The sequence below is a fragment of the Lytechinus variegatus genome, chromosome 2 (genome assembly GCF_018143015.1).
Source record: "Lytechinus variegatus isolate NC3 chromosome 2, Lvar_3.0, whole genome shotgun sequence".
Lineage (NCBI taxonomy): Eukaryota > Metazoa > Echinodermata > Echinoidea > Temnopleuroida > Toxopneustidae > Lytechinus > Lytechinus variegatus.
In genome coordinates, this window is record NC_054741.1 from 43,721,460 (window position 1) to 43,746,693 (window position 25,234).

The following is a 25,234-nucleotide window of genomic DNA, read 5'->3' on the forward strand; positions in this document are numbered from 1 at the left end:
GAGTTGGAATGTGAACGAGACGCCCCAAAGCCGATGGCACGTGATCTAATTAGTATTCATTATCTTGGGCTTGAGCCAATCATTGTGCTTGAACGGGTTTCCCGATTTCCCACCCTGGAAAGTGCGCCACGTGTGTGACCTTTTAACCTGTTGTTTGAGAGCGAATCAGCTGACTTCGTGACCTCAAATATTCTTTGTTGTTTACGCTGGATGAGTGCTATACAATTAAGAAAATCTTTTCATTTTTAATAAACTGTTAAAACGTGAATTTCTGTAAATTTAAAACTACACCTAAAGTGATATTGTGATGCAATTTATTGAATCACGTACCTCGATCTTCCCACGCATGATGCAAGAAAATATTTTTAAAATTTAAAATCACCAAAATATACATGTAAAGGAAGATTATTCAGCCATCATCATCAGTAGAATTAAAAAATGTATTCGCTTCGAATATTGACTTCTTCACCAATCCCACACACACGATCTCAACATCCCCTTGTCATTGTCCACGCCACGACCCCTCCCTATCGCTCTTTCCCGTCGAATATCTACAACCCCCCCTCTTCCTCTCTCTTTCACATACGCTGTTTTGTAGGCCTACATAGTGTATTACCTAGAAATTTTTTTCCTATCGATTAACCTATACTTTCAAGTTTCAAAACATAAATCGCAATTAATAACAAAATCGTAATATTAAAGTTTTATGAATGACTAAAAATATTTCTCACGCTCGTGATGAGCACATTCATTATTTTATAGGTAAATAACGAACAAACAGCAATAACTGACAGTGATAAAAGAATCTTGATAAAAGATTTAAGTGTAAACATCATCAACAGAAGTCTTATGAGAGTTAGTTTCAGTGAGTATCTGAATAAACAAAACAAAAATTCATGAAAATTATATAAGTTAATTGGGGACCCCGTCTCATAAATACCGATGTCCATTATTTGGAAGCCTCGGAAGAAATCTTCCGAGGCTTCCAAATAAAGTCGGAACAATCTTTGGATTTCGTAAGGGGCGTGACGCGGCGCAAGCTCAAAGGGCTACGCATGCGGTCCGTAGATGTAGTCGGTCATTGACATATAAGCAACACGCATTCACAAAATTAATCGCACTTTTACAAGGATGTGGCGATCTAAACATTGAAATAATGGACTTAATTTATCGATGCCATCAATGTGAATAAATCAATGAACCGTAAGTATAAAATGAGATTGACATTTCCTTTCACCTTTTTAAGTTATAATTGCCTTTCTGCTTCAATCGCAATTTGCGCAACTGTTTCGGCTGTGTGGCCGGAGAAGCATTAAACAGGCATAAAATGTGGTGCATTTAGCAGCAATCTAAGCTCGTTGATATTGATATTTTCGATAAGCTACCGCGCTTCGCGCGGGAGGGGGGAACACCCCCTCCCGAACCCTCCCCCCGTGCGTGCTTCGCACGCACCGAGGTCGCTGCGCGGCTTGTGTCGCTTCGCGCCGCTGACAACCATCAGAGTGAACCTGGCGAGAACGTTGCAAGCATTGAGCATTATTATTTTTCTTGACTCTGAAAGATCGTACTTTCAGTTGATGTCACACTAGATCAACTAACGTGAAAGTCTACATGTGAGACTACAATTTAAAAATAGGCGAAAATCATGCTATTCAAATTATGGGTTTCTTGCAAAAGGCTATGTAAGTGGCGTGTAAGTTTCGGGTGAATTTCTATGGGGTACCATGTGGGCAAAAATTTAATGGCCGTGCAAGTGTAGTGGTAGCTAGCCAGCCGGCCAGTTTTTCCTATGGTGTACTTCAAAGGAGTTATCACCCTGGCCCTACCATGTAGAGTGAGCTGTCCGCGCAACACAAGCATGCAGGGCTAGTGCGGTACTTGCACATCTGGCTGCTTGATCATCTATGCTTGCGCCTGATCCACCATCATGGAGTCGGACTCAGAAAATGAGTAAGTTGTAAGTTGGAATTGAATCTATATTGAAGCTATTTATGCATTTATGCTCATTTTCTCGACTTGAAAAAACCCAGCTTTGCTCTGCCTGAACTATGAATTCATCTTGAAGGTGGTCTTCTTGATAAGAGTTTTATTTTTAAAGTCGAGAAAATGAGCCCAAATCCATGAATAACTTCAATATCAATAATTCAATTACTTTTGCTTGGCTTATACACTGGTACAAAATATAAGTTTAGTTCTATATTTGAGATTCTCGTAATTTGTTTTGCCCAAATTTGGCATGTTTTTATTGTGGTGGTATAGCGTTCAAAAGGTTTTCAAAACAAACGACTCGGGCCCAATGCAGATGTCTAATTAAATAAGATCATTTATTTTCGCAATTTTGATTACTCAAATACAATAGAACTATAAACCTGGTTGTGTTTGAAATGATTAAATTTGAATCAGGTTGTGCTTTGTCAACCACTATAATGATTTCTCATCATCCCTTTATGCAATCAAGATGACAGAACAACAGAATAAAACTGTCGAGCTACTGAAGTAAATATACTGGTCTCATAGTATTGATTTTCATTTCTAATTTTGTGGTCAGTAATATGTCCCATGAACAATGCATAAAGGTGGTTATTGCCAACAATCATCCTTTTATCACTAATCACTAAAAAGCCAATTGTTACACATTGTGTGAGATTGGACTTTGCCTATGTAAAGTAGACACCCGAAGAAAATTCATGATAAGTGATCAATTCTTATCTTTATCGGCATACTCACCTGTCCCTATTTAACATTGCTATTCACCCTACCCTCAACAACACTGGTAAGATCTCCCACATAATTTATGCATGCCCCTGGCACGTACAGCGTGCAACCCGACAGGGGTCACCTCGTGACCTACATCCCTCGTCACTTCCTCTTTCGCTATATGCATTGTTGAGTGATAAAATTCTAGTTTTGTGCCTCTAATTTACATTTTTGTCTCGCCCACCAGAGGTGAGGGGTGTGAGTTCAGATTTTTATCTGATTTCAGATTTTTAGGTGATCTGTCAATCGACAGATCATCTATTAATTTCGTACAAATTTTCTTTTTTATTTATTATTTATTTCTTAGATTTTATATTTCCACCCTGTTAGCGTAAAATTTCAAAATTTATATCTTCAATTTCTTCAAAGTATCATCAGGTATGGGGACTTACCATGTCATCTGGATGAAACAGGTTCAAGGTCAAAAGGTCATCATGACGTCATCTAGACGCCATTTTGTAAAATCACATGATCTTATCTTCATTATCAATTATAAAAAATTAACCATATTTATATCACATTAACTTCAGGTCAAGGGTCAACTGTCCAAGTCATCAAAGGTCATGTAAAGGTCACGATGCGCGTACGCGCACGTCAAAATTTTTAAAATGCTCGTAGAGTATGATTCAGGTCATTTTTAGCATTTCAAAAATTTGCGTGCACGTAACGGCACTATGCAACATAGGATCGCCATTTTTTTTATATCAATGCACCGATAATATAATTCTAAACAATTTGATACCTTGATCAACCTTCTACGACAAGTAATAACAGAATTAGCCTCCATCAAAGTTTACAGCATGCGCACTAACCATACACAATATATGTGCAAAAACATGCCTATACAAAATTCATTATAGCTCTTTAGGAAGTCCGTTGACCCCCAATTTTTTTTCATATTCGAATAGAGTATGGATGGGAGATGTGATTTCATGTCACATTTGACCAGAAATTTTATCATGACGTCATCAAAATGGCGTCGGAACTCAAAATTTTCATTTTGCTACTTATGACGTTATCATAATTATGCAAATTTGACTCTCACTCCGTAAATATTGGTCAATTTCTGCTAGGTTTTTGATATGTTGTAGCTGAGGACATACTCTATTTCGTGTGATGGCTATACTGTCATTTTAAGGAACGGACCATCTCTAACAATGTCAATTTATAGGGGTATGTCATTTTCGCTCATTTTGTGTGCAATCTTTATGGGAAATGACTTTTTCTCAAAACTGAATTCTACATTCCTCTATTTCACGAGCCATATCTCCACTTTTTCTTGTCGGTTTTCTTTGAGCATTGAGTATGTTGTAGCTTAGATTGTAAGCTATTGGAAGTGTGGTCTCCATTTTCCAATCAGATGCCGGGATCATGCCCGTATTTCACTTGCAAAATTGGATTTGAGATCCTCTTAATTTGCTTATGTGTAAAGTCTATGGGAAACAGTGTACTGTAGCTCCATTGGGAAGGCATGAGACTTGCGTCCTTAGGGTCCAGGGTATGAGCCCAGGGGGCAGGGGTGAACATGAGATTTTTTTCCGTTTTTTTTCTTATCAACATTTCACATGGTCCTTTATGACCATTACAATGTTATAAAATAAAATATTGGACAATAAAAGAGATTAAAATACATTTTAATGTACAATATGTACATGTACAATATGTGTATGACCTACATTTTTTCACACAACTTTCTTATTTCCCGGGCAGTTCCATAAAATAGTAAACCTTTTGGTCAAAATTACAAAATCCTACAAACAAAACAAATTAGGTATCACATGAAAGCTAAGAAACTGAAATGTATAAATCTGAAAGAAATAATTTCAAACAATGTATCGTTTCATTTTGACAAGGTATTGAAATCACCATAGCAACAAAACAGAATTTTACTTATTTTCAAAGGTCAAGTTTGCAACAAATTTTAAACCTTTTATAAGCTTTGAAATAATTAAAGTTGGATGTTGTCCAAGTTGTTATTATGTCAGGTTTCTAAAAAATAAGTTAGGTTTTTTCTATTTTTCTTAAATTTCTTAAACCGAATATATTAAAAGCAGGCACTTTCAAATGTACGTCCGACCCCTTTTCACATACACTTTTTTTCTTACAAGCAAAACAAAAGCAGATAAATTTTCCCAAAGTCAGATGCAAAGCAAGCTTGGTTTGTTTAATATATACACCAGAAGGTAGCTCACCACTAGTCCAGGATTTCAAGATAAGTGGGGGTCGGACGTACAACTTTTTTGTACGTCCGACCCCCTGTACGTCCGACCCCTTTGAAACTTTTTTTATGAAGTTATCTTTCACTGCTCAGATGTTTTTTGCAAAAGTTTAATATCATAACATCTTTTACTCATATCAATCTTTCAAAATTGAATACAAATTTCAATTTCAATCTAGTTTAAAATGACCTTTTTTGTATTTCTTAACCCAACAAATACTGGGGGCAAAATTCACCTTCCATCTTAAACATTTTGCATGATAGTTCTTTAACACACCCTGATATCGCTGTATAGTTTTATTGGTTTTTTCTTTGAAGTCTTGCACAAGTTTTGAGACAAATTTCACAAAGAATACCTCACATTTTTGACAACATGTAGATTTTTAAATGATGATATCATCTTCAAGAAATGGTGATTTATTTGTGTATTGTGTGCATATTCAATGGAAACTGCCTTCCTTCATCTCAAATTATCACATACATGTAACCTAATGAATTTAGTGGTAATTATGACTGAATAACAGCCTGCAGAAAATTAAAAAAGAAAATAAAAAGTAAAAACCTACAAATACATGAGAAATTTAATAAACAAAGAAGTTCCATATAAAAGTAGAAATTGCCCCTTCCCCTCAATCTCAGGTACAGCAATCGCCCCTCTATGAGAAATGGATCTGCCCATTTGCTGTAATGATACATGGATGTCTAGACTATTCTACTTTTGCCTATAGGGGTGTAAGTTAAGAAAATGTGAAGGGTTATTCATTTAATTTTGACTTGTTCTCATTTCTTTATTTCTGCATCAACCTTGTTCAAACTTGGTACAAATGATCCTTGGTTGATACCATGTGTGTGTTGATGAGGTCAAAGGTCATCTAGGGGTCAAAAGGTCAAAAGATAGGAGGCCATTTAGTCATTTTCTGACAGATTTTGTTTAAATCAATTTTTTTGTTTGCATCAATATTGTTCAAACTTGAAATACAAAATCAGAGGGTAATACAATATTTTTGTTGATGAAGATGATAATTCCTAAGGTTTTTTTAAGGGGTCAATAGGTCACTTTTGCTCATTTTGTTATTCAAGGTCAATTGTTCAAGCTTTCTAGGGATCAAAAGTTAACTTTTGATACTGGTAGTTTTTTTTTTTTGTATTGTATTCAAATGTATTCAAACTTGGAACAAATTATCAGTGGGTAGTACCACATATTTGTTAAAGAGGATGGAGAGGTCAAATGTCATCTAGGTGTAAAAATGTCAAATGACATATTTCTGCATTAATTTTGCCCAAACTTGGAAGAAAACGATCAGTGGGAAAATTACATGTGTTCTTGAGGATGGAGAGATCAAAGGTCATCTAGGGGTCAAAAGGTCATATTGCATTTTTTTTTATTGCAACATCAGGGAAGACTCATGGTTCGTAACCCACCTTGTAAAAACAAAGTTTGTAACAGAACAAGTTTTGTTAATGTTGAAGAAATTCTTTGTCATGTCTTTTGCAAACCATTAAAAAAATACATTTTACTTGAAGTTTAACAGTATTCTGCATTGTGTGAATAGTTGAGTTGTTTCATTATTGATGTGATCTAAAAATGTAGATATCAAAATGGAAACAGTTTAAACCCACTGACTCATTTGTAATAGATATGAGGTGCATTTTGCTTGACTGTACGAAAATCAGTATGGGGGTCGGACGTACACTGTCTGAATGCATGTCAACTTTAATCAAGCATAACTCTTCACCAGCATTAGATTCATTTGTTGATTCTGTCATATGTGAAAGACAACTAACCAAACAGTATGTATATTAAAAAAAATCCAGTTTAGAATGTCTATGTTTTGTGTAACTGATCTTCAAAGGGGGTCGGACGTACAGTGTGCAAATATTTTGCACAATGTACGTCCGACCCCTTCAAAGTGTACGTCCGACCCCAAATAGATCAGCCTGTAACTAAAACAAGGCAATGCCTATCAATTTCTTTGCTTCATTTCTTGTAAGATTCATCCTTTAGCTATCACATCATATTAGAATTTTAGTACCTGCAACACAAAAATCACAGAGATTTTGACATGAAATCTAAAAGCATAAAACCTGCTTTCGTCTGATGTACGTCCGACCCCTCACATTTTTGCCCATATTTTCTATTCTTCATATTGCAGCCTGGTCCTGTCATGGTGTAATGATAACCTAGGTCACATGTTATGATGTACTAAAATAAATAAAACACTGCCATCAAATTAAAGGAGATACAGCTCTTAAATGTGTCCGAATGTACGTCCGACCTTTATGGAATGACCCTCCCTCTTTTTTCAAGAGTATTCAACACATTCTTTTCGTAAGAAAAATTAAGTTTTCATCATGATGATCATATTTATTTCGATTCGTGATCATGAAATCAGACAGATCACCTAATTTGTCCTCATGACGAATTAAAATTCTAGTTTCAGCTTATTTTTGGCTTTACTCTGTACAAAAAGTATGGGAGCTCTTTCTATTTCAGACTTTTTCAACACTCTTCAGTTTTTTCAGATCTTTGTATTTGTGACCACTCGCATTCCTGGGTGAAGGCGAGACTTAGGATCCAAATGTTGTCAGTTAACCTCTGTCGTCCTTCCGTCACAAACCTAATGACACATAACTCCACAACCGTAAGTCGCTTTTCAACCAAACTTGGATGGTAGATTGACTTGGGGGACCTGCATGTTATGCTGCAGTCGGAGGTCACATGGTAAGGTCAAAGGTCATTTTCAGGTCAACGTTAAAGTTTACATGCAAGACTCTTGTGACACCTAATTCTGCAACCTTAAGTCACTTTTCAACCAAACTTGTATGGTAGATGGAGTTGGGGGACCTGCATGTTATGCTGCAGTTGGAGGTCACATGGTAAGGCCAAAGGTCATTTTCAGGTCAACGTTAAAGTTTACATTTAAGAATCTCTTATGACACCTAACTCTGCAACCGTAAGTCACTTTTCAACCAAACTTGGATGGTAGATGGACTTGGGGACCTGCATGTGTGCTGCAGTCGGAGGTCACATGGTAAGGTCAAAGGTCATTTTCTGGTCAACATTAAAGTTTATGTACAAGGCTCTTATGACAAGTGTTATTCCATCCCAGTTATTTCACAACGATACAATTCTGTTGCGTGCCCTAGCAAATCACGATATTTCTGGTTATTTTCATAAGTTGGCGAGACACAAAATCGCTTTTGCTTTGTTAATGGAGCATGTTTGTCCAAGATAGACTTAAAGGGGAATCCAGCCTTGGCCATAAAATGTTATGTTGGGAAGGAGAAAAATAAATTAAACAGAATGGTGAAAGTTTGAAAGAAATCGGACGAGCAATGAGAAAGTTATAGCTGCTTAAAAATTGAGATCACTAATACTATGTAGATTTCAAATTGGCAACTGTGTAAGTAAATTATGACAAGGGGCAAGGACAACTTTCCCATAGGCCATGTATTTTATTATCAGGGATTTGTGGTTTTCTCCTAAGTACCAATTCCCCTAGGGCAGTAATCTAAATATAACCCAGGTAGTATATTGTAGTATGTCCTCATGAAAGAAAAATATAAATTGAAATAAAACTTTTGGGAAAAATGACATTTTAGCCATAATATGTATTGGAGTACATGGAAGAGTAGTCCTTGCCTTACATCACTATGACATCCCATATGCGGCCAATTTGAAGTCTCCATGGGTATAGTGATTACCAATATTTACAACTTTTAAAAATTCATTACTTTCTTGTTGTTTGTCCAATATTGTTCAAATTTTCACCTATCAACTTGTCTGATTTTTCTTTCCCTTATAAAAACAAGTTTTTATTTGGGTTGGATTCCCCTTTAAGCCTAGCATCATATTGATTGACAAGAGTATTGACATCAGAAGTAGGATGTATGAGAAGATCTGAAGCAAGAATATCAGCCAACTTTTTATGATCAATGGCTTTGAGCTTCCTGTATGAAATAACCTTTTTGTTTCTCAAAGGTTTAGTTAATTTCAGATTACAGTGTATTGCAGTATTTCAGTGAGAAAAGATGACACCTCCAGAGTTCTGATAAGCTTATCATTGGTACGCGAAATCACATAAATCTATAATGTGACCAGTTTCATGAGTAGATTCATTTACGTGCTGTTGTAAGTTGAAAGACTCGAGTAAGTCACAAAACCTTTTGTTATCTTGATTAACAGGATTATCCCAGTGAATATTGAAATCACCAACAACAATCAACTTACTTGAAGTTGACAACAAAGATGTTAGAAAATCAGAATATTCATAAAAAAAGACATTAAAACCCACTTTATTCTTTTGACTATACTGTGGTCTATAGATAACAACAAGCATAATGAATAACTTGTTCCATCAAACTTCATAGAAACACTCATACTCAAAACTGCATGCAGTGTGGTCCATTTGCATAAATTATGTACTCGTGATTAAAGAATGGTGTATAATGGCAACTCCTCCACCGCTACGAATGGAGCAAGGTACATGAATGAGATTAAATCAAGGTGGTGTTAATTCACCAATTGTCTTTTCATGTTTTTCTGTGTCTGATAACCAGGTCTCTGTTAAACACATAATGTCAAAATCATGTTCAATAACAATATTTAACATGATCAATAACAATATCTGTCTTGTTATACACTGATCTGGTATAAACTAAGCATAACTTACATTCTTTAAAGGAACCAGTGTCAACAACCCCTAAGGTTGGAGCTTCTCTTTTCTTTTTTGCCTTGGTCCCACCTTTTCTTCCACGCCTTGTATAGTTACAAGAACGCCCCAAACCAATGGAACAAATTTTTGCCCAGACATCGTTGGGGAGTCGATAAGCACAATTCAACTGTAAAAGATTGTCCCTAGTATTCACATACTGACACTTATTAGGAATCAAATTTAGATTTATTTCTGTGTTATTTTCACCACCCTTGTTACTACTGGAAAGAGCATCGGGGCCTGGGTTTGGGTGAATACCACTTGCAAAGAGCAATAGGGATATTTTCAAAGAAGCAATAGAAGACTGCAGCTTCATTGTAGTGAATAATAGCTGCTCCACTATTCCATTCATGTCAGGATCTTAAATACTACTTGAATGACGACATACCTTGAATGAAGTACATGATAAGATGACTTCCTTACTTAATAGTACACACAGCAAAAAAGCCAAAAATCAAATTTGAAAAAAAAGATCATCAAGACAGCACCAGAAATGCTCAATCTTGGTCTAGTTGAATCAATGGCACATAATAACTTGACACTTGAAAAAGAACACTCATAAATAAAAAGAAATATAGTAAAATTCAGAGAAGGTTGTGCAAGCTGCCTCTCAGTGCTAAGCCTATATTATTATATATTAGCACCAATACCGCCATTAGCACCTTCACTGCCCGGTGCGTTATGGTTATGATATTAACCTGCTTGTCTCCACCTGCACCGAGCACCTGGAGGGAATCGGCTATTGATATGCTAGATACCCCTCCCGTTGACATTCACTGCTTGTTCCCTGAGTCTTTCCCGGTCGGGTAAGCATCACCTCGGAGGAATGTAACAGCCGTATATTTCATTAGATTGTGTATGTGCGTTCAGGCTTGTTTCAAGCCCCAGGATTTTCTTGTCGGCATTTCTATGCATGCTTCCTGGGCACACCCACCTTACCGGGTCTGCGAGCTCACACCTAACTGTCAGCCGCTAGGCCTTTGGTCGAGCTCAATCCATCTGATAGACTGCCCTCGATGTGGGTCAGTGGCGGACCGTACATGTACATGTAATGGACAACAATAAAGAAAATAATAATTCAACAACTGATAACAATGAAGAAAACAAATAGCAATTGAATAAACAATGTTTAACATTAAATAAATTTGTAAGCAAGCAGGAAAAACTGTGATGCGAAACCATGCGCTGATTTTTTTCTTTTTTTTTAAAATGGCTCTCGTAACATGAAAAATGGCTCCCTAAAAATAAGAGTAATTTCAACACTGCGGCCTGAACCCCCGCAAGGGGCGCTGCCCCTGGACCCCGCTGGGGGCCTAGGCTGCCCCTTGGATCCCCAGCCGATGGTTGTCCAAATTGTGGGTTTCCAAATGTTGGCAGGTATGTTGCCCCATCTGTACGAAAACCAGTCAGAAGAATGCACACCTTGAAGTACCGGATGTTATGGTCCAGTTGGGCGAAATGATGAGCTACAGGTAACCCTGCTGACCTGAGTCTGATGGACCAAAGATGTTCCGTCACTCTGTCAGGAAACCTCCTCTTCGTTTCTCCGATGTAGATCGCCTTGCACTTGGAGCAGGAGATGCAATATATGCAATCCTTGGTGACACATGTGAAAGAGCCGTGGATATGCCAGGTACCCTTTGGTCCGGATATCTCTGTCACTGGTGAAATGACCCCACACATGTTGCAGCGAGGTCTTTTACATGGTTTGCTTCCGACACCACATGTAGCATTGATCTGAGTGAGCTTGGATTTCATGAGGAGCTGGCGTAAGTTCTTGTCCTTCCGGAACGAAGTCAGGGGGTTCGGAGAAAATTTCTGTAGTGGCAGGATCGCCAGCTCCTCATGAAATCCGAGCTTACTCCGATCAATGGCGATCCTGCCACTACGGAAATTTTCTCCGAAACCCCTCTGACTTCTTTCCGGAACGACAAGGACTTACGCCAGCTCCTCGTGAAAGAATACATCAATCACAACCTCCTTCCCCTGATCAAAGTATGCTAAAAGATCCTCTCACCAAAGACATAGTAGTTGGTGAGATAGCAGAGACTCCATTCTTGGTGAAATAGGCAGACCTTGTAGGGCCTTGTACTGATTAACCTGCAGAGGACCCGGCCTCTACTATTTATCATTGGAATAATTATTTTAAAGATTTCACTGTCCACTTCTGGTATCAATCCATTTTAATTCATGTAGGTGTGGTTAATCATTGTACCCAGGGAATGAAAATACTCCTTTGCATTTTTTTTTACAATTTCACTTTGAATTTTAAAATCCGTATTCGTGGTAGGGCGCCCTCATTAAGCGATACTCAAGTCACCAATTGAATTGTTTGTTCCCCCTAGCACAGACTTTTCTTGTTTGTTTGCCTGTTTGTGTGTTTGCTGTTTGCTAATGTGCTTAATCATTGCTGAAATTTCTCTAAAACTAGTTTCTGAAAATTTGAAACTTATTGTAGAATTAGAAGCATGTAATTTCTTCTCAAACGTTAACAGCAAATAAGAAAACAGTATTTCAATGACGTCATCAATATTTGAAAATACTTTTATATTCTCACCTGCATAGCAGAGTGAGACTATAGGCGCCGCTTTTCCGGAGGCGGTGGCGTCAACATCAAATCTTAAGATAAGGTTAAGTTTTTGAAATGACATAACTTAGAAAGTATATGGACCTAGTTTATGAAACTTGGCCATAAGGTTAATCAAGTATAACTGAACATCCTGCTTGTGTTTCATGTCACATGACCAAAGTCAATGGTCATATAGGGTCAATGAACTTAGACCATGTTAGGGGAATCAACATCAAAATCTTAACCTAAGGTTAAGATGGTTAAGATTTTGAAATGTCATCATAACTTAGAAAATATATGGACCTATTTCATGAAACTTGGACATAAGGTTGATCAAGTATTACTGAACATCCTGCCTGAGTTTCATGTCACATGATCAAGGTCAAAGGTCATTTAGGGTCAATGAACTTTGGCCGAATTGGGGGTATTTGTTGAATTACCATCATAACTTTGAAAGTTTATGGATCTGATTCATAAAAACTGGACATAATAGTAATCAAGCATCACTGAACATTTTGTGCAAGTTCCAGCTCTCATGATTAAGGTCAAAGGTCATTTAGGGTCAATGAACTGTGGCCGAATTGGGGGTATCTGTTGAATTACCATCATAACTTTGAAAGTTTATTGGTCTAGTTCGTTAAACTTGGACATTAGAGTAATCAAGTATCACTGAACATCCTGTGCGTATTTCAGGTCACATGACCAAGGTAGAAGGTTAATGAACTTTGACCGAATTGGGAGTATCTGTTGAATTACCATCATAACTTTGAAAGTTTATAGATCTGATTCATGAATCTTGGAAATAAGAGTAATCAAGTATCACTGAACATCCTGTGCGAGTTTCAAGTCACATGATCAAGGTCAAAGGTCATGTAAGGTCAATGAACTTTGGCCATGTTGGGTTTTTTTTTGTTGAATAACCATCATATCTCTGTAAGTTTATTGGTCTAGTTCATAAAAAGTGGACATAAAAGTAACCATGTATCACTGAACATCTTGTGCGAGTTAGAGTAGTTTTCAAAGTCGGCACTGATGCTATATTGAACCGCGTGATGCAGGTGAGACGGCCAGAGGCATTCCACTTGTATTATCACTTGCTCTGTTCATTAACCACGAAATAATTTGTCATTGTGTATTTAAAGGGGAAAATAATACCTTCGAGACACAGAGGGCACCATGATAAAAATGAGTTTAATTAACAAGTTCATCATCTGTGGGTACTGCATTTTTTGCTGAAAATCTACATTTACACCAATATGTCAAAACATGAGGACAAACTATGTATATTTGGCCTGAAATAGGCATTCTACAATTTGATGATAAAAGAATACTTGAGAAATAAAATAGTATGGAGTGACTTATGAAAATAGTTAATGCTTGATGTCTTTTTTTGTGCAAAATGTAGATACTGCATTTTAAAAATGCTTCACCTAATAAGAAATATTTCTAACACCTGTACAAAGTATGACATAAACCTGGTACACTTGAACTCTAGGGGGGGGGGGGGTCAAACGTTTCCAACGCTTGCTTGTGAAATATTTAAAACATATGTTCATGCTTAAGTATAAGCCTACCCTAACTTGGACCAAGTGAATATGTTAAACACATGTTTGAACAACTGAAACATTCTATAATTAAATTTCTTTCCTGACAGTATGTATACTTATATCTGTCTACCCACGATCACCGGGACCCGCTATCTCTTGGGCCGGCTGTGGGTGAGTCCCTGCATGAAAGTGATTTACTTCACTGGAGCTCTTTTTAGAAGCTTTGATTCTCATCCCCAGTTGCGTAGGGCGTCAATTTTGCCACCTGCCGCAACATTCGTAACTCTTTGTCTTACCGATATTGGACTGTTCCATGCTTCCCCAACCGGCGCCGGGGGTGCTCACCCTTCACCAGAGGTCACCAGAGAAACCAGGCCTTGTGGCTGTTGTTTTTTGTAAACAACTGGTTCTCATCGCAGACTAAGGGAAATACGGGTGATTATTTTCCTCACGTCGTCATACTCCTTCGCTTGTTTCTTCAAGCATAGGTCCATGCTTCAAGCGAGGACTTAGACACTCTTAGCCAGTTTTTGTCCCTAACCTTGATAGGACAGGGCCGTTGTTACCTCACTCGCTTCCATCGGGAACGTAACTGTTGAGGTATCATGTCTGGCGATGACTGTTGGTTCAGAGCGTCTTCTTGACCGACATCTCTTGATTGTTCCCTTCACTTGGGGTCATGACAGAGGCATTTTTTCGTCAGCTCATCCATCGCAGGCTGGCCTTACGGGCCTCACACCGATGGTGGCTTGGTCGAGCCACCTCTCCTGCCGTGGGCGCTGCACCCTCAGGCGGGTGCTATTTTAGTATGGGAGAGATGGGATCCAGGGTCCTCTCGTGACCTCTCGGTCTATCACACATGACTATGTCGTGATGCAAGCCGTGTTTATTCTCATGCCCAGTTGAGCTGTTTGACTGGACTGTTATATTCTGTATAGACAGCCGGTCTATGGCAGTTTTCATTTATTGACAGGATGGCACTCGGTCGTTTTTCTCGACACATTGACTTCCTCACGAGTGGTTTACTTCAACCTATACTCTCTGTCGTTCCATGTCCTTTTTGGGCCGCTGGTAACATCCTGTCACAACTCTCTATCAGAATCTGCAAATATTCTGTCCTCACGCATTTGAGACAGAGATTGACTCCTGGGCACTTTCCCCCACGCTGGGGCATCTGAGATATCTTGCATTCCTTACGTTTGCATTGACCCGGCTTGGCTCAATTTCATTAAGCTGGTGACTCGACCTGGGCTTTTATTAGCCCTGCCTTTGCCTTCTCGGATTGATTTATCGATCATTTACTGAACTTTACAAAACAATTTTCAGTCCTACCGATCACGATTCTTGTTGAATTTTTCAGCAAAGTCGAATCGTTTATTGATCATCGGCAATTATCATCCTTCTGGTTATGGATGATTTATACCCTCGATCCGAATCTTACAAACTCTTGAGTTTTCTCTCAAACGTCGAGCTCTATGGTTTAGTCCGTCATGGCACCTGTCGATCGTTCTTGACGCTTGACTAACTCCCTCTTGGGTCGGTAATCAGGGCATCTTTTCGTAACCAAATACAGTACGTAGCTTTGCATACTTATGCTTTGCTCGCGGACATTGACGGGATTGGCGTAGATTAGACGTGACTTCCACACCTTGTTATCTAAACTCAGTTGTTTGCACTTATTCCAATGAAGTTCCTTAACTCCCTCCAGGGACCCATTTCATAAAGGTACAGCGTCAGCGTCAAGTCCCCAAAACAGCGTCAAATTTTTACTTGCAGCGTCAAATTTAATATTTGATGCTGCAGCGCATTTCATAAAACCTCAACTTTTTATGAAATGCGCTGCAGCGTCAAATATTAAATTTGACGCTGCAGCGCATTTCATAAAAAGTTGACGCTCCAGTAGTAGCGTCAACTTTTTATTGGAGCGTCAAGTATGGTTACTGGAGCATCAAATAGGGTTAAATATTTGATGCTGGTAATGAGGGAGCGTCACGTTGACACTGTAAAGGGTTCATCATTGTCAAGTTCATTGTTAACAATGGCGTACGTAGTGCTCACGCATGCCCAAAGGGCTCTTACAAGAGAACAGATATTTAGAGCAATGTTGATAATAATGCTAATAAAGAATATATTAAAGTAATGCTTTCTAGTAGAAATTTTTTTTGTCCTATCTACACCCCCCAAAAAAATCTTAAAAAGTTCCTCCGAAACAATGAATTCTCCGGTTTATCCCAGGGCAGGCCAAGGAGTTTGCCAGGATAAAAAAAAAGAGGTTATAGACAGACTTTTAAAAAAAAAGAAAAATGGAGAGGATTTTTTTTCTTGTGGGGGAAAAAAAAGAGGAAGGTAGATCTATTATGTGGAAGTGTTAAATTTAAGGCCTAAATTAAAAAAGCCCTAGGCCCTAAAAAATGATACATCGTAAATTGCTTTTTTTTTTCCTGTTTCTGACTTTTTAAAAAAAAAAAAGTTGTGGCCATTGTTGAATCCATTTAGGCACAAGAGATTTAATATCACCTAAGTTCGCGCTTGTTCGGAATGCTCTATTGTCTTGCTAATCCCCATAACGAACGCATTCGTAGTGCCCCCTGCATACACCTGAACGCAAGGATTACTGTAAACAAAGAAGTCAATAGAAAGCGCTGAAGTACTCCGTTCACGATACCCACGAACGCAAGGATTACTAATAACAAAGGAGTCAATAGAAAGCGCTTAAGTACTCCGTTCAGAACGGAGAATGGTTCTCCTCAGCTAGAAACAGATACAGCCGGGTCCAGGGGGATTTTCCCAAGTGATTAATGTGACGAAAAAAAAGCATTTTGTCGGTGTATGGATTTGAGATTCATTGCAGATCGTTGGTGATCATTTTAAGAAATATCCTGAGTAAAAACTTCCCGCATTTTAATTCTGACGGACGTATTTCTTCATTTTTATTAAAAGGTGATCAATTACAGATGTTTTGAGTTCATGATCAGAAATTTCCCATGTGTGAAGGGATGTCCAAGCGTTGCGCTTTTTAATTTTGACGGACGATATATATATATTTTTTTTCATTTATATTGAAAGTCAATAAATTAGACATTCCTTACAAATCGTCTAACAATAATTTAAAAACATTTCTCGAGTCAGAAGGGATGTTCAAACATTGCGCTTTTTAATTTTGACGAACGTATTTCATTTAATTAAAAGTTAATCGTCAGAGAACTTAACGATGTCTGCGCTATCTCTTCGACTTCGGATCAAGCGCGGAAGTCGTCTGCTAGTAATATCCTTTACATTTTTCTTCCCTAGGTCATCCTTTATTTCATACCATGACATCGTTTACATGATTGTTAAATATGTTCTGACGTCAGAAAACTAACGATGTTGGCTAAATCTCTACGAAATCAGACAAGGCGCGGAGGTCGTCCGCTAGTTTATCCTTGACAATTTTCTTCCCGTTAGTATCATTTATTTCACACCATGACATCGTTTACGTGATCATGAAATAGGTTCTGACGTCAAAGAACTTAACGATGTCGGCGCTATCTCTCTGACATTAGATCAGGCACGGAGGTCGTCCGCTAGTTCATCCTTGATATTTTTCTTCCCGTGGGTATCCTTTATTTCATACCTCGACATCGTTTACGTGATCATAAAATAGGTTCTGACGTCAGATAACTTAACGATGTCGTTGCTATATCTCTCTGACATTAGATCAGGCGCGGAGGTCGTCTGCTAGTTTATCCTTGATATTTTTCTTCCCGTGGGTATCCTTTATTTCATACCCTGACATCGTTTACGTGATCATAAAATAGGTTCTGACGTCAGAGAATTTCACGATGTTGGCGCTATCTCTACGACATCGGATCAGGCGCGGAGGTCGTCCGCTATTTCATCCTTTTCATTTCTTTTCTGTGGTCATCATTTATTTCATACTCTTGACAATATTTACATGATCGTTATGACGTCAGAGAACTTAACGATATTCGCGCTCTCTCTACGACATCGGATCAGACGCGGAGGTCGTACACTACTTTATCCTTGATATTTTTCTTCCCATGGTAATCATTTATTTCACACCCTGAAAAACTAGCGGACGACCTCCGCGTCTGATCTAATGTCGGAGAGATAGCGCCAACATCGTTAAGTTGTCTGACGTCAGACCTATTTTATGATCACGTAAACGATGTCAGGGTATGAAATAAATGACACCCACGGGAAGAAAAATATCAAGAATAAATTAGCGGACGACCTCCGAACCTGATCTAATGTCGGAGAGATAGCGTTGACATCGTTAAGTTGTCTGACGTCAGAACCTATTTTATGATCACGTAAACGATGTCAGAGTATGAAATAAATGATACCCACGGGAATAAAAATATCAAGGAAAAACTAGCGGACGACCTCCGCTATTTCATCCTTTTCATTTTTTTTCTGTGGTCATCATTTATTTCACACCCTGACATTATTTACATGATCATTATGACGTCAGAGAACTTAACGATATTATAGCCCTGTCTCTACGACATCTGATCAGGCGCGGAGGTCGTCCGCTACTATATCCTTGATATTTTTCTTCCCATGGTAATCATTTATTTCACACCCTGAAAAACTAGCGGACGACCTCCGCGCCTGATCTAATGGCGGAGAGATAGCACCGACATCGTTAAGTTGTCTGACGTCAGAACCTATTTTATGATCACGTAAACGATGTCAGGGTATGAAATAAATGATACCCACAAGAATAAAAATATCAAGGAAAAACTAGCGGATGACCTCCGCGCCTGATCTAATGGCGGAGAGATAGCACCGACATCGTTAAGTTGTCTGACGTCAGAACCTATTTTATGATCACGTAAACGATGTCAGGGTATGAAATAAATGATACCCACGGGAATAAAAATATCAAGGAAAAACTAGTGGACGACCTCCGCGCCTGATCTAATGGCGGAGAGATAGCACCGACATCGTTAAGTTGTCTGACGTCAGAACCTATTTTATGATCACGTAAACGATGTCAGGGTATGAAATAAATGATACCCACGGGAATAAAAATATCAAGGAAAAACTAGCGGACGACCTCCGCGCCTGATCTAATGGCGGAGAGATAGCACCGACATTGTTAAGTTGTCTGACGTCAGAACCTATTTTATGATCACGTAAACGATGTCAGAGTATGAAATAAATGATACCCACGGGAAAAAAAATATCAACGAAAAACTAGCGGACGACCTCCGTGCCTGATCTAATGGCGGAGAGATAGCACCGACATCGTTAAGTTGTCTGACGTCAGAACCTATTTTATGATCACGTAAACGATGTCAGAGTATGAAATAAATGATACCCACGGGAAGAAAAATATCAAGAATAAACTAGCGGACGACCTCCGAGCCTGATCTAATGTCGGAGAGATAGCACTGACATCGTTAAGTTGTCTGACTGTCAACTTTTAATTAAATGAAATACGTTTGTCAGAATTAAAAAGCGCAAAGTTTGGACATCCCTTCTAACTCGAGAAATGTCTTAGAATTATTGTTAGACGATTTGTAAGGAATGTATGATTTAATGACTTTAAACATAAATGAAAAAATATAGTCCGTCAAAATCAAAAAGCGAAAAAGTTTGGACGTTCCTTTAAACACGGGAAATGTCTTAAAATTCTCGACAAACGATCTGTATTGAATGTCAAAGTGGTTATAAATGAACAAATACGCCCGTCGAAATTAAAAAGGGGAAGGTTGATAATAAACTTTCAATATGAATGAATAAATACAAGGATGCGTGTTTATTCGTCCAACTTAAGAAGTGCTCAAAGTTTGATCATCCCTTTTTATTCGGGAAACGCTCAGCGTTGTAGTAAGAAATCTCTATCAAGGCTTGAATTAATCCCCACGTTCGCATGTATTCATTCATTAATAATCCGACCGTTCGCTTTGCCGTTCAGTGACACCCCCTTTTTTGCGAGAAGACAATGAAAATCAATACTCTTCTCGGCTCACTCCTTCAGTAGAATTCTGAACGTGAATGAACTTGAACGAACGGGGTCTATTGTCTACTTTTTTTAATCCCCGTTCAGAGCGCATTCAGAACCCGTTCGCACGCAAGGGGGATTTAATCTCTTGTGCCTTAGTGGATGGTTATTCGCCATTGAAAGCGATAACTTGAAAATCATTTCAAATATAAGCAAAAAATAATCTTTTAATGTCATTTTCAATTTTTCATGCATAATTAGAGCCTACATATTTACTTGCTTCAGGGTGATTTTTAACAGCAGTTGCCTGCGCCTGCCATGTTGTTGATACAACCTTGCATTACCTACACAAAAAGTCAAGTGTGGGACTGGGATTAAAATTGTGTGGTAGAAAATTTGTTGAAGGTGAAATTTTGAACGGCGATAATGGTAACATTTTTACATTTATCAAAATAATTTGTTACCTGGCATAGGGTTAAAATGCCTAAATTCTCTGAAAACTTACACAATGGAGAAAGAATGCTCTGAAAAATAAATATTTTCTTCTTACTCTCTTCCCGAGTCAGAATTATTGCAAGCCATCAGTCACTCTGCTTCAATGGCTAGTCTTATGCTGCAGACCCTGTTTGCAGCTGCAAATTAATAATTTCGCCCCCGAAAAAATTTACAACCAAAACAAAAAATATTTATATTCACTTTTAATTTTTTTCTTATAATTTTGCCTCTCAATGGTGAGGGGGGGGGGGGGCACGGGCTTGCTGTGCACAATCCACGAGTGTTTTCTACCTAAACTTGTGACTCAAACTGAAAAAAAAGTGGAGAGGAAGGGGATTTCCCCCTAATCAGCCTCATACATGACTATTCAAATAATTCGCTGGAAAGTCAAGCTGACTTTCCAGCAAATGTGCTTTTATGAAATGCAAAGTTGCTAGCATAGCAAGTTGCTAGTATAGCAAGTAAAAGTTGCTATTCTACCAAAGTTGCTATGATAGCAACTCTTTATGAAATAGGCCCAGATCTCTTAACCCCTGGTAATAGGATCTGGTGTCCGGGTCCTTGAAACGGGTTTTTCAATCAAACAATGTGGGTTCCCTATTTCAACCCTTTGTTTGCCATTCTTCAGACAATTCCCAACTCTGTCCAGTTGTTTGTATGGTTGCACAAGCTGTTCCCGGGAGCTTCTCAAGACATCATCTCACGCTGGATTGTTGAAATGTTCAAGTCAGCTGGTGATGTTCTGACACTAGGCCGAAGGCCCACGATACTAAAAGGTTAGCTACTTCTTGGGCTCTTTTCAATGGAATCGTCGTAGACGACATCTTAGGGACCGCCTTTTGGCACTCTCCTAATTCCTTAACTTCCTGGTACTTATAGGACATTCCTTCGGGTGAGGCCTCATTTGCCTCCTCTGTCTTTAAGGCAGCAGCCTTCGTGTCTTCATCTCCCTATTTTTTGTGCAGTTTAGTCTAGACATGCCTCCCTTCACGTTGAATCTGTGTTGGTCTAGCAAATCAAATGAATATATCCCATTTATTGACAGTAAATTATGAAAATACTCACCGTTATTTTCTTATTTACGAGATAACTGGATATATTCATTTGAACCCTCCCACCAGCCCCCTCGCCTTGCTTGGCAACATGTCTTGCGTTCAGGCTCATAAGAGGAAATGGACGCCAATTTCCATGATGATCTTGGGATAGTGCGTGAGTAGGGAGATGCTGTGCGTGCGCAGGAAAAATTGTGTACCTTTATTCGGCGTGCAAGTTAATCATAATGAACTAAAAAATCAAATGAAAATATCCAGTTATCTTATAAATAAGAAATTAACAGTAAGTATTTTCATAATTTGGGACATATAATTTTGACAGAATTTGGCTTTGCTTGACTGTAAGTATTGTATATAGTTATGATGTAAGAATGAAATATTGTCTAAGACCATTGTTCCTAACGAGGTATATCATATCTGGTGCATTTAAGGTGATAAATACTGCATTATGAATTAGAAAATTGCTGCTATTGGCCCTTATTGTATTATGTACAATATGAATGAGGACAGACAATTTTCACAAAAGGGTATATGGCAGCCATTTTGAATTTTGAAATATAACATTTATCACCTAAATTTTAGATGATGTAATATGATATATTATTTAATAATCACGTTTTCAGGCAATATTTCACTCATACAACACCATTAAGTCAAGCAAAGCCAAAATATGTTAAAAATCATTTGTCCCCATTCATATTGTACATAATACTGTTGGGGCCTGTAGCGGCCATTTTGACTTTCAAAATACAGTATTTATTACCTACCTGGCAGAAATCTTGTTAGAAATTATGCTTTCAGACAATATTTTACTCATAGATCACAATTACGTGCATTTATGGTGCTTACTGACCTCACTCGTGTGAAAATTTATTTCCTAGTTCGCATTGTACATAATACAATCAATGTCTATGGCGGCCATCTTGAAAGTCAAAATAGAGTATTGAACACAAACTTTAAACCTGATTGATACATTTTGTAAAAAATTATGTTTTTTATAGACCGTATTTATTCATCACAAATAAATGCATTTCAGTGCTCACTCTTGTGATTTCTTTGGTCCTCTTTCTCATTGTACATATTACTGTTAGGCCTTTTGGCAGCCATTTTGAATGTCAAAATACAGCATCTATCACATACATGGCATATTAAATAATATATTTCATTAGCAATTGTATTTTTAGTCAGTATTTCACTCATTTCTCTTAATAATATGCATTTTAGATTTAGTGCTCACTTGTGAGATTTTTGTTGGCCCATTTGCTATAGAAAATAATACTATTTGGGCCATTGGCAGCTATTTTAAATATTAAATACAACAATTTTATTAAATGTTAGCATTGATGATTTTCATATCTTACTTTATCCATAGATCACAATTACTTGAAGTTTAGTGATTATTTGTGAAAGAACTAATTTTTCCTATTCATATTGTACATAATAGGGTATACAGAGGTCTGTGGCAGCCATTTTGAATATCAAAAAATAAATATTTTCTCAAATTTTTTTTTTTTTCAGAGAGTATTTCACTTGTGCAACACAATTACATACATTTATAGCTAATTTGCCGGCAATTTTATGATTTTCATGGGTAATATGCATACTTTGACGGCCATATTAGATTTTGTTAATTTGCGGAAAGTGCTCAAGGTTACAGAGTGGCATCATTCAGATTCATAATCAGCAGTCTCGAATTAACAAGAAACCATCAAAAAATATTATATGGAAAAACAAGGTTATGCCTCTTCTATCCTGGGCTTACATCAGGTATTAAAAGTTCCTCCAAAAGTGATATAAACCTAAATTTTTGCAGTTAAATCCAATGGAATTTACTCTTCATATGTGTACGTGCTTAAAATATTTAAACTTATGAAAGTAAACTCCCTGAAATCATAATCATTATCTCTAAATTCTATATCTCTATCCCCACATGTTTTATAAATTGTCACTGATTTTATTACAAGGCAAAAGATTGGTCCTTATTACTTTGGTTATATTTTGTGGTTTTATGATTGAAAATTTGAAATTGTTAATCAAAACTTGATCTTATTTTGTAATTTTTGTCTCGCCCACCAGAGGTGAAGGCGAGACTGAGGGATCCAAATGTCGTCCGTCCGTCACAAATCTAATGACACATAGCTCCACAACCGTAAGTCGCTTTTCAACCAAACTTGGATGGTAGATGGACTTGGGGGACCTACATGATATGCTGCAGTTGGAGGTCACATGGTTAGGTCAAAGGTCATTTTCAGGTCAACGTTAAAGTTTACATGCAAGACTCTCTTATCACACCTAACTCCGCAACCGTAAGTCACCTTTCAACCAAACTTGGATGGTAGATGGACTTGAGGGACCTGCATGTGATGCTGCAGTCGGAGGTCACATGGTTAGGTCAAAGGTCATTTTCAGGTCAACGTTAAAGTTTACATGCAAGACTCTCTTATCACACCTAATTCCGCAACTGTAAGTCGCTTTTCAACCAAACTTGGATGGTAGATGGACTTGGGGGACCTGCATGTGATGCTGCAGTCGGGGTCACATGGTTAGGTCAAAGACCATTTTCAGGTCAATGTAAAGTTTACATGCAAGACTCCCTTATGACACATAACTCTGCAACCGTAAGTCACTTTTCAACCAAACTTAGATGGTAGATGTACTTAGACGACCTGCATGTTTTGCTGCAGTGGGAGGTCACATGGTAAGGGCAAAGGTTATTTTCAGGTCAACATTAAAGTTTACGTGCAAGACTCTTATGACAAGTGTTATTCCATCCCAGTCATGATTTGGATACAATTCTGTTGCGTGCCCTCACAAATCATGATATTTCTGGTTATTTTCATAAGTGGGGGCGAGACACAAAATTGCTTTTGCCTTGTTTTGTATTCGCTTGTTTTTGATAAAAGAAATTTAAAAGAAATTAAGTATGTTTAATTTCTTTTTATTAAACATACTGAAAAAAAAGCCCACCTTTTTTTATTTTATTTGATAATGGTAATAATTTAAGGTTCTCATTTTTTTTTATTTGTTACAGGTCGGACAATGTATGTAATACCATTCAGTATGGGTCCTATTGGATCACCCCTTTCAAAGATTGGTATTCAACTTACAGACTCACCCTATGTGGTTGCTAGTATGAGGATTATGACAAGGATGGGGAAGGAAGTCTTGGATATTCTTGGAGAAGGAGAATTTGTGAAATGTCTGCATTCAGTTGGGAGGCCGCTTCCATTGAAAGGTATGGTTTAAACATAGCTTGTTGCTGTCATCTGTTAAAGTTCATAGTTTTTAGAATAAGAAACTCATTCTTCCTCTTTTTATATTATCTTCCAAGAGGACACTATAGAATTTAGGTAAAATGCATTAAGCAAGGTTTCCATTTTGGCAAGTTGGAGTTGCGAGTCATACACGAGCTGCGCGAGCTCTAACTCGCCTTAACTCGCACAAGCTTGCGTGAAATTTACATTTTTTTCTGGAATTTCTGTTCTGTTTCTGTTTGTGGTAATTCCTGTAGGAACTCAACAGGACAGCATTTTTGCTGGTAAACGGCAAGCTGGTATATAACCAATTACCTTGGAAACATTTTACGTCTAGGTTAATCACATAGTGGCTGACATAACCTAGAGGAACCGGCCAATTGGGCTAGACGACAGATATCACTCTTGGGCCTTCTTATCAACCTTGCGATTATGAGTCGAATGCTCTAATCACTGGACCACACGACCCACAAGTCTCATTATTACTTGCTTGAGTGACAAAAGACTCAACATCAAGTTCACTACGCTCGCTTTACGAGTGAACCGAGTGCGAAACAAGTCAGACCGAGTTTAGTATAATAATAAATAATAATAATAATGAGACTTGTAAAGCGCCAAATCCACTCTGTAGAGTGATCAAGGGGCATAAAAAAGCTAAGAGTTTAATTTATTTA

The 25,234-nt window shown here is 37.9% G+C and overlaps 1 protein-coding gene across 1 annotated transcript in view; it reads left to right on the forward strand.

The window, feature by feature from the left end:
• The first annotated feature begins 1,181 nt into the window (after positions 1-1,181).
• Positions 1,182-25,234, forward strand: part of LOC121408124 (phosphoenolpyruvate carboxykinase, cytosolic [GTP]-like) — a 48,061-nt gene continuing 24,008 nt past the window's right edge. Inside the window, exons 1-2 of the mRNA XM_041599454.1 lie at positions 1,182-1,203; positions 24,338-24,541. Of these exons, the coding sequence (XP_041455388.1) occupies positions 1,197-1,203; positions 24,338-24,541 (211 nt within the window). The 5' untranslated portion in view covers positions 1,182-1,196. The remainder of the gene's footprint in view (positions 1,204-24,337; positions 24,542-25,234) is intronic.